Here is a 16,755-nt window from a genome sequence, read left to right as displayed (position 1 = left end):
TAATAAATGAGTCTTGTTTATTGTTATTATTAAAAAAAAGAAGTTATTGTTCAATTTATTTTATATAGATATAGGGGACAATGAGTTATTGTAATTAAACTTCTAAACTGAAATGGTTCATTTAAAGTAGTTGTGTTACTATAAGTAAATACGTACTTGTTTTCTTACTTGTATTCATTGGGAAATACTGATAAGATTAATCATTGGAAGAGGGTAGAGTTAATTTGATTGAAACTTATTGGACCTGATTGAAAGAGAGTAAATTTGAGGAAGTTAACTTATTGAACCTTATTGACCTGATTGGAATTTATTGTCCTTATCCCTCACCCAGTTCATTTAAAGTAGTTGTGTTACTATAAGTAAATACGCACTCGGTTTCTTACTTGTATTCATTGGGAAATACTGATAAGATTAATCATTGGAAGAGGGTAGAGTTAACTTGATTGAAACTTATTGGACCTGATTGAAAGAGAGTAAATTTGAGGGAGTTAACTTATTGAACCTTATTGACCTGATTGAAATTTATTGTCCTGGTAAAATTTGATAGCAACTTATCTAACCTATTGAACTATTTTATTTTATTTTAAGGTGAAAAGAATTAAAGAATATGCCATAAGAACGTCTTGTAGAGTTGGGGCAATACTTGATTTTTATGTGTGAATGAGCAAAGCTAGGACAAACAAAAAATGAAGATCCCAAACTATATTGTGTACCATTTATCCTAGGGATTCTAATCACTAGTCCAACCTCATAACCGACTCAAACATAATCAATAGTTACTTAGGGAAATCCGAACTGAATCGAACTATAACTGCCCAAATCCAACCCGGTTTAACCCATATATATTAGTTCATAGTGGCCCGACCCGCAGGCTCGACCCATCCTAAAAAAAGTACGGGTTTGAAAAACTAATACACATTTTTTAGACCAAAGCACGAACCTGACCCAAAAAATCCTAAAAAACCCGCTTCAACCCGAAGAACCCGCACCAAATTTATGAATATGGGCATAATTTTTTATGTTAAAACCCGACCCGACCCGAATTTTAATCACATCTAGTATGTACATATTTTAAACACGACCCAAAATCAACATAAAACGAAACTCGAGCCTAACCCATTAACCCAAAATGCTACCTAATTTTATCCTCATTTCCCGCTCAAAAGAGTCAAATCGAGCAAAAATAAACACCCAAAAATAAAATAAAACATTTTTGCAATTATTATCAAAAACCTCCTTAAATAACGACAATGGCTATGATGATTCAATATTAACGTAGGTCCCATAAACAAAAATTAAAATAAAAAATAAACAAAAATTAAAATAAAAAATAAACAAAATATTTATGTAGGTCCCACTCTCACGCCTCCCCTTAACTTTATAAAACCCATCTGTCATCCATTAATCATCCTCTACCCTTCTTCCTCATTTTCAAATCAAATTTTATTCAAATTTCTTAAATAATAAAAACTCCAATATAAATACCAATCTCTTTGTCTCACTCTCACTCAGCTCAGCTCAGCTCACACTCCCCAAACCACCACCCACCACCGCCTCACAATGCTCCGCCTTATCCACCACCTCCTCCCCCTCCTCCTCATCCTCCTCTTCACCGCCGCCCAACAAGTCCATTCTTGGCGGCCGTGGCCGAATGCTGTAAACAACAACAGCCGCAGCAGCACGGCGGACTTCCGATTCGGCCCCTCGAAAAAGTTCGAAGGGTCGTCGGAATTTGTCGACTTAAAGTACCACATGGGTCCGGTGATGACCACCAACATCACCGTCCATATAATCTGGTACGGAAAATGGCAGCCGTCACAGAAACGGATCATCCGTGAGTTCATCAACTCAATATCAGCGGATTCCGTCAAACCGCCGTCAGTTTCCGGGTGGTGGAAAACCGTTCAGCTCTACACCGACCAAACCGGGTCCAACATTTCCCGAACCGTCAAAATCGGGTCAGAAAAAAACGACCGGTTTTACTCCCACGGTAAATCCCTCACCCGATTATCCGTACAGTCAGTAATAAAATCATTTATTACCGCGAGAACAAAACCGTTACCGGTCACCCCTAAGAACGGGATTTACCTCCTGCTGACGTCACCTGACGTGTACGTTCAAGATTTCTGTCAGCAAGTGTGTGGGTTCCACTATTTTACCTTCCCTTCAATCGTAGGGTATACCCTACCCTACGCATGGGTAGGGAACAGTGCGAAACTATGCCCGGGTATTTGTGCCTACCCGTTTGCAGTACCCACTTACATTCCCGGGTTAAAACCCGTTAAAGCTCCGAATGGTGACGTTGGGGTTGAAGGAATGATAAGTGTTATTGCTCATGAGATAGCAGAGTTGGTTACTAACCCGCTTGTGAATGCTTGGTATGCGGGTCCTGACCCGATTGCACCGGTTGAGATTGCGGATCTTTGTGAGGGGATATATGGTACGGGTGGTGGTGGGTCGTATACGGGTCAGATGTTGGAGGGTCGAGATGGTGCCACGTTTAATGTGAATGGGATCCGACGGCAGTTCTTGATTCAGTGGGTTTGGAACCATGTTGTGAATTATTGTACTGGTCCTAATGCCCTTGACCAGTAATCAGTTTACTAGAAGTACTAGTTTGTATTTTAATTTTTGGTGTTGTTTTTGGATTATTAGTTTTTGTAGATTTTTAATTTTTTTTTGGAGGGAAGTTTGGTTTATTTAAAAAAAAGAAAAAAATGTGTATGGTAATATGGTATTGCACTTGTACGTATACTATCTTTGTATACCATAAAAAAAAAAAGATAATGGTAATTTAATAAATTCCGAGTAATTTATTGATAATTTTGGCATTGCGGATTAATATGCAACTTTCAAATAAGGCAAGTGGTTCAATTGATAAATAAAACCGCGAAATTACTTAAAACGTCTTATATTACCCTTAAACTTCGAAGATAGAACGTTGGGCTTGTCAAATACTCCATCCTTCACACATAACTACGTAGTACGGAGTAGTATGTTCTTTGCTAAGATGTTTTCGAATACTATCTTTGTTCGGTGTTAAATGTTAGTCTGATTTGTGTTTATAGAATTTCTAGTAACAAAATCTATGGATTTTTAGCTAAAATGTTATGTATTGACTCGATACACCAGTGTAAGGGGTTTTGTGATACAGTATTATAGGAGAGTCATCCCCAAAAGCTAGTTTAAGGGGAGGAGAGTCATCCTACATAAACCTCACATCGGTCTCGTAGAAGAGAAGGACGTTCTTAGCCTCGGACAAGCACTGACATCACCTCTATCAGTCATATTTGGTGCTAGCAGCGGTGGTCAGCTCTGTTACCATTGATACAGGACTATAAAAGAGTCACTCTAAAATATAGCTCAAGAGGAGATCCTATAATCCTACATAAACCCCAGACGAGTCTGCCATACCAATATACCATTGATGTGTACGTGGCTTAAGTCTCATACCTTGCAATAGAATATAACACAATTTCACTCAACACAATTCTTAACGAAAAACTTTTGAAGTTTTGATGCATAACGCAAATAGGGGCGGATCTTAGTTGGTATTAGGGGTGGGCCCGGCCCCCCGGCCGGAAAATGTTGTAGTGCATTTTTTGTTACACCCTCTTAAAATTTGTGTATAATTTTATATAGTTTATTGCTTTTTTTTTACCGACCCCCCTCGTAAAACCGTTCAAAATCCGTCATTCCACGCAAACACTAAAGGACGGAGACAGCAGTGTATTTTAGTTATGTCAAGCAGTAAAAGGACATGCGATGAAGGGCAAATCTACAGTGTTTTCCCATGCCTTATAAAGTTATAATAATAATGCATGCATAAGAAAACGGTGCGTTTTGGTATTAATGTTGTGCGTGCCTATGTTCAATGATTCGACCATTAACTTCACCACTTATTATGAAAGGGTTGTTTCTGAATTCAATATCAATACTTTTTTCTGCTTCAATTTCATTTTTATTGAGATTGTGACTACTGCAATTCATTGTTCCTGCAGTTTTTCTTTTTAAATTATGTTTTTCAATTTTAAAATTAGATCTAAATGAATTGAACCGGTAAATCTAATTAATTAATGAAATTACCAAAACGGTTAGAGATTCGAATGCTTATCATATACCCCATGAATCCCCAGGAGAATACTGGATGCTTAGAGCCATATGTTTCGCCTCTAACATGTCATTTTAGACGATTTTCTTAAAAAACAGACGTTGTAGAATCAATGTCATTCCGTGGCTATAAGTGACGAGATCGGATCCCAGAACCTCCAAATTAGTAAAAAAAAAAATTGGTGTATTATAGTGATTTCAATTTTGGCAAATTTAGACATTTTTTGAACCCGAAAAGAATAGAGGTCCATAAAAGGTTCGATCTTTCGCTTAATTTTTTTTTTTTTTGTTAATAGCTCGTATATTTAAATAGGATAAACTCAAAATACGTTTCCTTAAAAAAGTTATGATAGATTATAGGATATATTATTCAGTATAATAGTAAGTTCACAAATCTTTACGACATACTTATTTAAATTTCCCTTTCACCTTCACGAAAAGAGGATGAATTACAAAGCTCGTTCGTTAAAGTTTGTTTAATTTAGAGCTGCTTGAAATACAAACGAGCAAGCTCAGACCGAATCCGAAAAAGTATTTTGGAAAACGAGCTCAGTTCCAATAAAATACTTTGTAATAATTAAAAGCTCGTTTAAAGTTGAGCAAGCTCGAACATCTATATTCTTTAACAAGGTTAGCTCGATAACATTAATACTCGGCTCAATTCCGCTCATTTGATGCCCTACTCTTGCTCAAAAAATATCAAACGTACGTAGTACTTGTTGCGCCAATTAGCAAGATGAATAATTGTGTTTCTGTAAAAAAAAAAGTTGACTAAAATGACACTTTCACCGAATCACAACAAGGTGACAAAAGCTACGTCGTTTCTTTCAAATAGTACTATGTTATGTTTGGCATAATGTTAATTTCAAGATAATTTGTTTTCCAAAAATCACTTTCATTAGGTGACACAATTGAGCTTTATTGGGATTTGAGCTTGTAAGCTTATGATGAACCCTTTATCTTTTTCATTATTGTTTTTGTTTTAATCATTTTCACCCCCTTTTTATTCCCTTTTTTTTAGTTTTGATAACATCATCTTTTTGAAGATCTTTATTTCAATAAAGACATAAAGTGGCACCGTTTTGAAACCACCACACTTTACAATATAATTGCTTATAAATGCAATGTAAATCCAAATGCAAATTTGATGCACGGGAGGTGATTTTGACACACCTGCTGTGAAATCCAGTTTTTTGCGCTCTAATCACATAAAAGTATGTTAAAATTGATATGGTGGTGTGTCAAAATCAGTTTTTCGATCAATTGATTGACCAATATATGCAAGTACTTGCTCGTATACGAGTACAACACTAAAATCAATGAATTAAGATCAAGACATGATTTAATTTTTTTGGTAATGAATTAATGATTCATTGGATTCATTGACATTCAACTAGATTTGATGAATTGATGACCATTAATTATGTTTACCAAAAGTGGCTAAAATTGAAGGCCCAATTTAATCGCTAATCAGGTAAAAAACTGGGCCCCCAAAAGGTGTTAATAATCACAATTTACAGCTCATAGAATTGACCAATACATACTTTTTAGGATTTATCATTCTCATTAGATTTTTTAAAGGATTTTTTTTAAACCATTAAGAACAAGCTAGCAAATAATGTAAACGAAATCCAATCCTAGATATTTGATTATTTGGTACTTCACCCTCGGGTAAAGAAGGTCGTGAGCCCAGCCGGGTCGAGCTTCAAGACGTGGCATTACCGGGCCGGGTAGGCTGAAAACCTTAAAATATGGCCCAGGCCCGGCCCAAACCAACATACTTTCGTGTCGGACCGAGCCAACCCGTGATGCCTAAGGCTAATTATACTAAATTTAGCGTGCTTTGTCGTGCCGGGTCGAGTCGTATCTTATCGTGCTTTTTCCAAAAAATTAAAGCCCAAGCCCGACCTACGACTTAGTGCCCGTGCCAGGTCGTGCTTTTTTGTGCCGGGCCGGGTCAGGCTTCAGGCCGGACCACAACCATCTTTGCCCTCAAGACTTTACCAACTATGATACTTATTTTCTTCAAAATAAAAAGGTATAATTATAAAATAAGCGTGTGCATGGGGTTAGAAGTAGTGGGAGGCCCATTAAGGGAGCAACAAAATGATGGGTTTTGGAAGGAGAAGAAACCGTGATCATATAACAATATTGTACTCCATATCCTAAGAATTTATACGCATCATCAATTAAACAAAAGTCAAAAAAAAGTTAATTGGAAGCGGCGCCTCAGCAATTGTCGTTGACATATTTGGCAACTCTTTCTACATTTTTATTCATACTACGTATAATTTAAATTGATTGTGTACAAATTCTTATTTAAAGGCGATGTACAATAAATAATGTATATCTTGGATCTCCGGCTACGGCCTAGTGAAAATGACTTAGAGTTTGGAAATGAGGGGTTCGATCAAGAAGCTTAAGATACTAATGGTACGCACTATTCACCTGATTTTTACTTATTTTTCATAGACTTATCTTACTTGAATTATTTTAACTTATCTGAACTAAACTGCACTTATTTGAACTTATTTTTCATGAAATAAGTGAAAATAAGGTGAACAGAACATAGTGTTAGCAGAGCTTTTGGTTTATTCAAGTGTGTTCATGTTCGAAGAGCGGGCAATACAGTAGCTCATTCTATAGTTAGATGGGAAACCGAGGTTAATTCAGAGCGTACTTGAACTCGTTCCCTCAAAGTCTACAAACTTTGGTGGAAATGACGGATTCAACTGTTCAAGAAGCTTAAGATACTAAGGGTGCATTCTATCACCTGATTTACACTTATTTTTCCCGAACTTATCTTATCCGAACTTAAACTTATCTGAATTAATCTGAACTTTTCAAAACTTATTGTAGTTATAAACTGTACTTGGTCAACCCTTATTTTCCCTTATCTGAACTTATTTTTCCTGAAATAAGTGAAACTAAGGTGAACAGAGTCCTTAACCTAACCTTATTTTTCCTTTAACTGGGTAACCTAACCTTGAGTCCTTAAACTACATGCTGAAATGGTGTTCTTCCTCTGCTTCAGCTAATGCTGGCACGAAAACTGCAGGTGCCACTGGGAATCAAGTACCTCTCAAGGGGCTAGAAACACACAAATTAGCCCTGATCATCTATGGCCCGGCCACTGGCCCGACCCAAAAACTACGGATTTGAGCAACCTCAAATACACATTTTTAGGCCAAACCCCGAACCCAGCCCGAAAAAACCCATTTCGGCCCGAAATGCCCGCACAAAATTATGGGTTTGGGTATGAATTTTTGTGTTAAAGCCTGGCCCGGCCCTAATTTTGATCACCTCTAACTCAAATCATTTCCCTCTATAGTGTATTTCTAGAAAACTACATTGAAACTTGTATGCAACTCCTCTTCTAACTCTGTTATTAGCATGAATACCGCACAATTAATTGCTAAATTTGGAATGAATCCAGTTTATCATCTATTAATTTAGACACATACTGATAGAACTGCATCTTTTTCTACCTATTCCTAAACTATATGATGAGTATATCCTAAATTCTTAATTTGTTAAATACACCTCACCCTTTATACATTTCTGTGTGTCTGTCTGTGTGTGCCTTCCTTACCCTACCCTAGACCTGATCAACATGAGCCCCGCCCGCCGGCCCAGCCCGATTTTTTGCAGGTTAGGGCAGAAGTTTCCGGCCCGTTTTCCGGGCCCAGCCTGGCATTTGCCCGGAAATTAAAAAAATAGCGGGCTTGGCAACATAAAATTACACCTTTTATTTATAAATTTAGCCCGGCTTGAATGGCCCGAAAGCCTGGTATTTTAGGCTCGAATAGCGGGGTCTGGGCACAATTTTTTGACCCGAAATCTTGGCCCGGCCCGGCATAGCGGGCTGATTTTTTTATGCCTCTGCCCGGCCCGCCATTTGATCAGGTCTACCCTACCCTGTTTTGTGTATCCCTTATACATGTGTTTGTGCTTGTGGGAAATTAACATATTAATGCCCCTTTTTCCATATTTGACAGGCAATTGACAACATACCAGCTGCACTGCAAGTCAGTCAACACTGATCAGGATACTTTACCTCAACCTGAATGTTATAATTCTAGAAGTTTGGGACTTAAATCACTTATGGCATACTAGGCAACATCTACACTATATCAATGGCGGAACCAAGGATTTTTTTTAGGGGGCCGAGACCAATTTGGAATAGAAAGACTATAGGTATACAAGAAAACAGAGACAATCCTCTAATCTTAGCCCAAACTATCACTTGGAATGATCCTTTAGAAGGATGCATGAAGATTACAATATGCACCCCCATAAGTCCTAGAGTAGTATTAAGACTAACAAGAAAACAAGTAATATGGGAAGTTCAAATTTTAACTTGCTAAGTTTAAAAAAAATAACCTATTATTTTAGGACCAACTAAAAATAGGAATGGGGCTCACGATGTTGGGACAAAGGTATTGACTAAATGCATGAACTTCAGAGTTCTACAAACCTTTGTATCAAGTGGTACTCTGTATCTGGTTACTGGTATGACTTATGAGCACATCTTGACCAATAATTCCACTAGTCAACCCAAACAATCCTAGTTACCTCCACAAGAGGGAAATACTTGCAGTATAATTAAGTCTAGTAATTCTGTGTGGATTTAGTTCAAATTGAGACACAATCATCCGAAAGGAAGGGCAGTTACTTTTCGACTCACCGACACAACATAAACACAAAATGGGAGCAAAATCTTAGAATGGCAAAATTGTTGACAAAATGGAAAGAAAAATAAATAAATTTGCAATGAAGGTTAGAAAACTGACTATTTCCTTGACTTCTTTTTTGATTTAGATCCACCTGTATTCTGGGAGGCTGCTTTCGAGCTGCTGGTTTGGCTTGACTTTGAATTTGTGGCCTTGGAATCAACATTATCAGCCCCAGAACTCCGAACAGGCCCATCAGAATTTCCAGCCTCGTGTTTATCCCGAGAAACCGCACCCTGTGAGCCTCTCACATTAGCTGCCCTCTTATCCTTTCTCTTGGGTCTGAAAGTAGATCTCTCCCTCTTTGGCAACCAGCGCTCCGGGTCTGGTGGTGGGCCCGGATGAGCCGGATCAAACCCCTTTGGATATCTCGGCTTTCTCTTCCTTTTCTTCTTTGTTTTATCCTTCTTAGTTTCATCATGCCCTTCGATATTCACAAGACGGGACCCATTTTCGGAAGGCTTTGCACCAGAGGTTGCCTCAAGATCATCTACATTAATTCCTTTCAAACCAGGAAGTGATTTGAGCTTCTTTTCATAAGCTTCAGCCTTCTCAACATTGACATGAGCAGCAGTAGTCACTAATCCCACCAAAGCATCAACATTGTTATTGTTCTTAACAAGTTCCTCAAACAACTTCAAAGCCTCTTCCTGTCTACCATGCTTGAGCTTGAAAGAAGCAGCTTCTTGCATGATAACGGTAAGTTTATTGTTGTTATCTTCAGACATTGAATTGGACCACCATTCGATTGCATTGTCTAACACTAACTCAGCACCATCGATGTCTCCTAAACGTTCTTTCAAGGCAACAATGGTGGCCACTGTAGCAGGCATGTGTTGGATATCGGGAATCTTTGAAAGGGACTCAGCTGCCACTTGAAAGTGACCGGCGGCAGCAGCCACTTGAGCTCTGGCAAGGAGGAATACCTTCAACTTGTCAGGAAACTTACCAGCAAACTGCCCCAGCACTTCTTCAGCTCTGCTAGCCTTGTTCTCCCTGACCAGTACAGCAGCTTGAAGCAGCACTGGCGTCGCACTGTCTGGAAACATTCCCACTAAAGCAGTAACAAGTTCCCGGGCCTGAAATTAAACAATGTATTCAGTGGTACTTCATTTTTTTCCGTCTGTTATTTGTGAATAGTTGCAGAAATAGAACAAAATGAATAAAAGTACTTCCTCCGTTCCATAAATATCGCACCATCTTGTTTTTTACACTATTCACACTAGACCTTTGTTCATCTTTTGTGATTCATACATAAGAAAGATTATAGTCATGTACTCATGTGGTATCTTGTTAGTTTCGTATCGTTATATATTTTCTAAATATCAACTTTTTATAATTTTTTCCTATACATAATTCGAGATATTAAGAGTCAAAGTATGTGTTGGGAAGTGTAAAGTCAACCACGGTGCAATATTTAAGGAACGGATGAAGTATATTAATACATGACAGAAACTTTGTAAAAGGAGGTACCTGGTCAATTTTGTTAGCATGAACCAGCAAAAGTGCTCGATTAACATAGACTGCTTCCTTCTGCTTGACTGAAAGCTTTGACTCGAGGGCACCAGCCAACCGGAACTGGCCCCCCTCACCTTTCTCTATAAGCCGATCAAGCTTCTTCAGGCTGTCAGAAACTTCTTTTAGACCTCGGAGGGAAATTAAGTTGTTTGTTGCAATAGCAAGGGATGGTTCATCATCTAAATTCTGTTTTATCATGTCCAAGTATGCTTGCACAGCTTCTTGTGTATTTCCAAGTTTCTGAAAAGGCAGGAAAATTGAACTTTTCAGCACATTTACATTAATAGGTAAAGGAAGTCAGATGCCACACGATGCATACCTGCTGAACATATGCCAGTTGAACAGCTATAGGTGCCAATTCATTTTCTATATCATCATCCGCCCAGTTATCTTCCATCAGTGATTCCTGACCGACTCTGTAAAACAAATAAATCACTCATGAGGCTACAAGATCAACTCAAATATCAACAAAACATGACCTTTCAACAATTAAAATCAGATGCATTACTCTCCCAACTTTGCAGCCTTTTCCCTATTTCGCATAAATAGTTTCACAACAGACATTTCCCACAGGCCATAATAAAATAATCTGCACTTAAGCAGAGTGTAATCACCTCACTTACGCAAAACAATAACTGCCCCTCAAAAAAAACACACACACACACACACACAATAACTACACTTAGTTAATAAATCTTGGATAAGATTAACATTGGGGTCACCAAACTGATCAAGACAAAACAAAATAAGAACTGTTATGTTCCCATTTGCATAACAAAAAATAGTGCCACAATTACGAATTCACCCATACCAGAGATAATGCTGACATGTGACCGTCAGCCGACAGTTCCATAAATTAAGAGGTGAGACGCACAAATCAGCATGTGTTACTGAACCATGTGGCCTAGGGATAGAAGTATTGCTAACATACATACAGCTTAAAAGCATGTGAATCTCCTTCTACTCTTCCATAATTAAGAAGGAAAATCATTAGAATCTTTACCTTCTAGCTGACAGCAAAAGCTGTTCTGCGTCCACATAATTATTCCTCTCGATCAAAGAGCAAGCAGTGTTATATGCCAGTTCAAAGCTGCTTGATGGTTTAACCTTTAGAGCTTCTAGCACTCTTTGCACCTCAGAAGATCTCCCTGCTCCTACCAGACCAGCAACGAAGTTGACCTCCAATGAGTCAACACTTAAGTTTTGAAGCTTTTGATAGATGTCAAGGCAAGCATCCATTCTTCCCAAACGATACAATATCTGGGATTCTAGCAACATAGTTGCAGTACTCCTCTCCTGGCTTTTCAAGTATTCCAAAGCTTCATCCAGTTTGTTTAGCCTGTACAAACAGTACGCCTATGGAACATATAACAAGCATCAAAAATCACATACATTTTACTCCATCAACATACAATACTAAAATTGAGAATCATATGATTGATACAATGATATCTTCCAAAGCAAAAGAAGGAACAATCATTTCAACATAATCATTAGAAAAGTACATTGAGCTCTAGAGATCATCATCATTATCATTACCCCGTTGCCTTCAAAGAGGCTCCAGCAACTAAGGAGGGGTCAGATGTACACAACCTTAGAGGTTGTCTCCAGTTGACCCGTAAGCGATAGCACGACCACCTACTACTTCATGGTAAGGAAGTGAAGAGGTTTTGAGAGCCATTTGAATTAGTCCATTATATCCCAAAGATAAAAGAACAAATGAGAATCAGAAATGGACAATTCGTTCATAACCAAATACTCTAATGCCCAAAAACTAACACAAAAAGTAACTAATTAATGGCATTGTATGATAGTGCTAAATTATGTACTGTTGCTTTATTCTACATCAAAACCACATTCTACAGCTTCCACCATGTTATTAGAAAAAATGTACCAGAAACATACGATCCCAAGTCCAACTTGAGGATTCTGCTGGAATATAGTATAAGGAAATTAAAAAAAACTATAACTTTATTCTCATGTTCCAAATTCACCCATTAGATATAGGATACAAGCAACCTAGGCAGTGACAATCTAAACGACATGGTGCAATGGGATCACAGAAACTCCCCATATCACATTTCTAGCCAGCCAAATTCTTCCTACAACTTCCATCATCTCCACTTGAAATAATGCACCCATAACTCCAATGGACCCAAGGACCAAAAGAAAAATGATACCAAAGAATGTGGAAACTTCCTAGTGTACCTCAAAAATCCACACACCGGTAGAACTTTGACATAGTAGAAAACTAATGTCAATATCTAATAGTCATAGACTCGATATTCTTTAACTTTAAGATTATATTGGACTATAAAAGTTTTGAATGGTCCATTAATTTTCCTGACTCTTATTCATTTGAAGTAGACAAGTAGTACACAACTACACATATGTAGCCTATCAGATTAAGGGTAAAAAAAAACACCTTGTTATCACAAGGATAATATTGTTTATTATGGAGTAATATGATAGAAACTAGAAACTTGACCCAAGCAATGACTGTAAGCACAGCCAAAAGTTACTCCATAACGTCAACATCCAACAATACGCTTGCCATTGCTCATGTAACTTAACCACAGATATACCACCAGTGTGCTCTTTCAATAGTTCAAACATAAACAGAAACCCAGGTAGAATTCAATGCCAAACCATGAGTTCAAGGTCAGCAATATACATACCTTAAGGAAACTAAGGTCAATTGGAAGCTTATGTGAAGACTGAATAACCGCAATAGCTCCATCAATGTTATCAGTATTAATCAGAGCTACAATCTTGCACCGAAGAGCATCCTCATCACCCGGAGCAGTTGACAGAACTGAAAGAGTGCTTTCAGAAACAAAAGTCAGAAAGTCATATCTGAATTCTTAATAACTTAAATTTCTAGGAAGACATAAAGAAGGAAAAGAGACCTTGTTCTGCAACTTTGACGACCTGCGCATATTCCTTTTTCCCGATGAATTTATTAAGGGAAGTAAAGAGATCCTCGATTGAAATGGTTGGCTGTGATGAAGACCCTTTAGCTTTCTCTTTGGCTTTTGGTGCCATTGACTAACAAAATTAAGCAGAAAGGGGAAAGGATCAGTTTGACAATAGACAATAATAAGACAGTGAACTTGATTAAGACAGAGCTTGATGGTTACTAATGATGTAACAAGGATGGATGACTATCAGTCAAACCTCGCCACCTCTAAAAATCCTAAAAAAGTCCAAAATGTCATAAACATCAGACCCACACCTTAAAACTCATGTTTCATGTCTCATGCGACTAGAAATATAGCAAAAGCTAAGGCAAGTGAGCCAATTCACTTCAAACAGGCAGTCAAAAAAACCTAAAAGGGTAAAATCCATGAATGAAGAACTTGATGCCCTTGAAATGAATCACGCATGAGACCTAACTGATCTTCCACAAGGAAGAAAACAATTGGAAACAAGTGGATTTATAAGGACAAATTCGACAGAGATTGAATACTCTCCTATATCATGGAAGTCTAAAAGACTAATTGTGGTATCCAGGTCCTGTGCAGAGCAGAATATAGGTCTGTGGCTCTCACAGTTTGTGATGTAATATGGCTTAAACAGCTATTAAAGACTTGGGTTTCCCTGACCTAGCTACCACTGTGATAATCAAGCTGCTTTGGCAATTGCAGCCAACCCTGTCCATCATTGAAAGGACAAAGCATTTGCACATTGATTGCCACTTTATCTGGGACAAGACCATTGAGGGTGAAATTGCTCCTATTTATGTCTCTACTACTGAACAGATTGCAAATGTCTTCACCAAAGTACTTCCTACACAGCAACATCAATACCTTCCTTCTTTCAAAGCTGGGAGTGCACTCCTTCTAATCACTCAGATTAAGGGGGGGGGGGGGGGGGTGTCAAGAGTAGCTGATATTACCACAATGTTCAAGCCGAATCCAACAAGCTATTTGGTCCATAGTATAGTCTAAACAAAGCCTTTAATTTCTATTGAATGCATTCTGTTTTATTTGGTTTTATGTAATGAATGGCAGCTGTCTTTTGTCAGCTTGTGTGCATCTGTCCTAGGTTACGTTGGTGTGATTCTCTCTTGGTTTGAGAAGGATTTTGGCCGCCTATATAACGGCATTGTAATGCTTATTTCAGGGCAAGAATGAAACACTGAATGAAAGAGAAACAAAGCTTGCTGATGGCTAAATATTATGTTTGCTGTGATAATGGTTGATGAACTTGTAAAGTCCACAGTAAAAGGGTTCAAATCTAACCTAATTACTATCTTCCCATGAACAAACCACCACCACCTACATTTCCTTAAGCACCTAATTAAAATTTTCAAAAAATTGCCAAATTCTTATTCAATCAAACTGACAAATTATACAGAAACATGAATCAATCACACTAAATTCATTATGCCCTTGAATTATTGCTCTTTTCTACTCTGCTAGAATCCAAACATAAAATATTTAACAAGAATTCATCTTCTGAAAACATTATATCAGGAAAAGCAGTCATCCACAAATGACACTAAACACTTTTCGGATCTATAAAAATACAAATTTAATCAACAGAAAAATCAAAACAATCGATAGAAATTAGATAATTGACGAAATTAGATAATTGACGAAATTAGATGAGGAAAAGAAGCTCTACCGTGTCGTCAACACTGAGAAAAACAGCGGCAGAGAGAGAGGTGGTTGGAAGTCCTCCAAACTGAAAATCCACAACAGAAAAAGCTCCGCCGATTAAGGTGGTGATACAATTAGAACGAGAGAGGAGATGAAGAGCAAATGCGACTCTTGTGAGTTGGAGTTTGAGAAGAGAGCAATTTCTCTTTTTTCCTTTTTCTATTTTTTTTCCTAATTTCCAGGGGATATGAAGATCTCCGCCTTGACGCCTCCGACTGCGAAAATGGAAGCCGCCACAACAACCACCGTATTGACGCCGATAGTCGATCAAGGATCACCGTAAAGGTCCTCAAATTGCCAGTGCTTGACGATTAGGGGTCACAAAATTGGGTTACGGATCACGAATCACCGAATTTTATTTTATTTTAATTTTCTTTAAGGTATGAATTTAGACCCGTCAAAAATTAACTATATCCGTAACACGACCCGAAAATAATAGGTATTGAACAAGATTTTAAGTCTCGTATACCGATTTTATTCGAACTCGAACAATCAGAAAAATAATGGGTTAAAATCCGGCCGAATTTATTTTTACCCGATTGAAAATCTTTGTATTTATAGTAATAAATGAGATTAGGAAAAAATGTAAGCACAATATACACGTTGTTACTAATATTGGGTCTAATATGATTTTAATTAGAATTATACGTCATTTTGTGGTTAAGTTTGTCTAAATATAAACTTGCGTGTGAAAAGTAGTTAATTTGTGAGCATTTTTTGTATTTATTACACAAACTAATGAAACTATAATACGCGTTTAAAAGCTCTTAACCCGTTGTTGACCCGGATCCGAAAGTTCTTGGTCTTGAACAAGCAGGTGTAAACTCGAACACGAAAGTGACCCACCGAATTAATCCGAACCCTTAAGTATTTTTATAACCCGGCCAAACTAACCCATTTGACACGTCTATGCATGATTGTCGTTGTTGGTGCCCTTGGTGGTTATGGAAGACTTATCCGAGTTACCGAGTAATTACTTTTAGGGAAAACGTGTGATCACACTACACTATAGGATAAAGGGGGAGGTCATTCTATTGAGAAATAATTTCACTTTTTTCCTAGAAAATCATAATTTTCTCAAGCATATATAATTTCCTTGAAAGAATCATTTGCCGATAAAAGAAGTATCTTGGACAAGTATCTGTAAACTCGAACACAAAATTGACCCACCCGAATTAACCACAACACATAAGTATTTTTATAACCCGATCCTACCAACCCATTTGACACATCTATGCATGAGTCGTTGTAGGTGCGCTTGGTGTTTATGTAAGGCTTATCCGAGTAATTGCTTTTAGGAAAAACGTGCGATCACACTCTCTTCCCTAATATTAGGGTAGGGCCCGATAGGGTCCGGGTAGGGTCCTGGACCCGCTGCCATCCCTAACAGCTACACTATAGGATAAAAGGGAAGGTGATTCTTTCGAAGAATAATTTCATTTTTTTTCCTAAAAATCATAATTTTACCAAACATATTTCCTTTAGAAAGAATTGTATTTTTCCTTGGAAGAATCATTTCCGATAAAAGAAGTAGTTCTATCTTGTGACTAAATTGCAAAATCGAAATCCAAGTTAAGGAATAGAGAAATGCTGACACAATTCATCTGGAGAATTGTCCCTCTTCTGAATATATTATCACAGATGTTCAATCTTTTACTCCACTTGGCTTTCCTGGCTAAAAACCACAGTCCCTCGAAACGCCATTTCCTAAATCACATCGCCCCTTAGTT

The 16,755-nt window shown here is 37.8% G+C and overlaps 2 protein-coding genes across 2 annotated transcripts; one reads left to right on the top strand and one right to left on the bottom strand.

Moving 5' to 3' along the window:
- The first annotated feature begins 1,411 nt into the window (after positions 1-1,411).
- Positions 1,412-2,699, top strand: LOC110782273 (protein EXORDIUM-like 3). The gene has a single exon (XM_021986390.2). It carries the CDS (start codon positions 1,561-1,563, stop codon positions 2,593-2,595), a length of 1,035 nt encoding a protein of 344 aa, XP_021842082.2. The 5' UTR covers positions 1,412-1,560; the 3' UTR covers positions 2,596-2,699.
- Positions 2,700-8,712: 6,013 nt separating this feature from the next.
- On the bottom strand, positions 8,713-15,387 carry LOC110782389 (uncharacterized). Its single transcript, XM_021986531.2, has 7 exons — positions 14,991-15,387; positions 13,271-13,409; positions 13,040-13,176; positions 11,365-11,717; positions 10,681-10,777; positions 10,317-10,601; positions 8,713-9,922 (listed from the first exon to the last, which is right to left on the bottom strand). The coding sequence occupies exons 2-7, from the start codon at positions 13,404-13,406 to the stop codon at positions 8,903-8,905; spliced, it is 2,028 nt and encodes a 675-aa protein (XP_021842223.2). The 5' UTR covers positions 13,407-13,409; positions 14,991-15,387; the 3' UTR covers positions 8,713-8,902.
- Positions 15,388-16,755: the final 1,368 nt, after the last annotated feature.

This window comes from Spinacia oleracea, chromosome 3, assembly GCF_020520425.1.
Source record: "Spinacia oleracea cultivar Varoflay chromosome 3, BTI_SOV_V1, whole genome shotgun sequence".
Classification (NCBI taxonomy): domain Eukaryota; kingdom Viridiplantae; phylum Streptophyta; class Magnoliopsida; order Caryophyllales; family Amaranthaceae; genus Spinacia; species Spinacia oleracea.
The sequence above is the reverse complement of the archived record's forward strand: the minus strand, read 5'-3'. Positions and strand labels throughout refer to the sequence as shown.

What these genes read in the sequence shown, in the direction of transcription:
- LOC110782273 (XM_021986390.2), top strand. Translation starts at nt 1,561, where the DNA reads ATGCTCCGCCTTATCCACCACCTCCTCCCCCTCCTCCTCATCCTCCTC.
- LOC110782389 (XM_021986531.2), bottom strand. Translation starts at nt 13,406, where the DNA reads ATGGCACCAAAAGCCAAAGAGAAAGCTAAAGGGTCTTCATCACAGCCA. An exon ending in TTGACCTTAGTTTCCTTAAG is followed by an intron (nt 11,718 to 13,039) that starts GTATGTATATTG and finishes TATGTTCCATAG; the next exon opens with GCGTACTGTTTGTACAGGCT. An exon ending in AACTGGCATATGTTCAGCAG is followed by an intron (nt 10,602 to 10,680) that starts GTATGCATCGTG and finishes CTGCCTTTTCAG; the next exon opens with AAACTTGGAAATACACAAGA.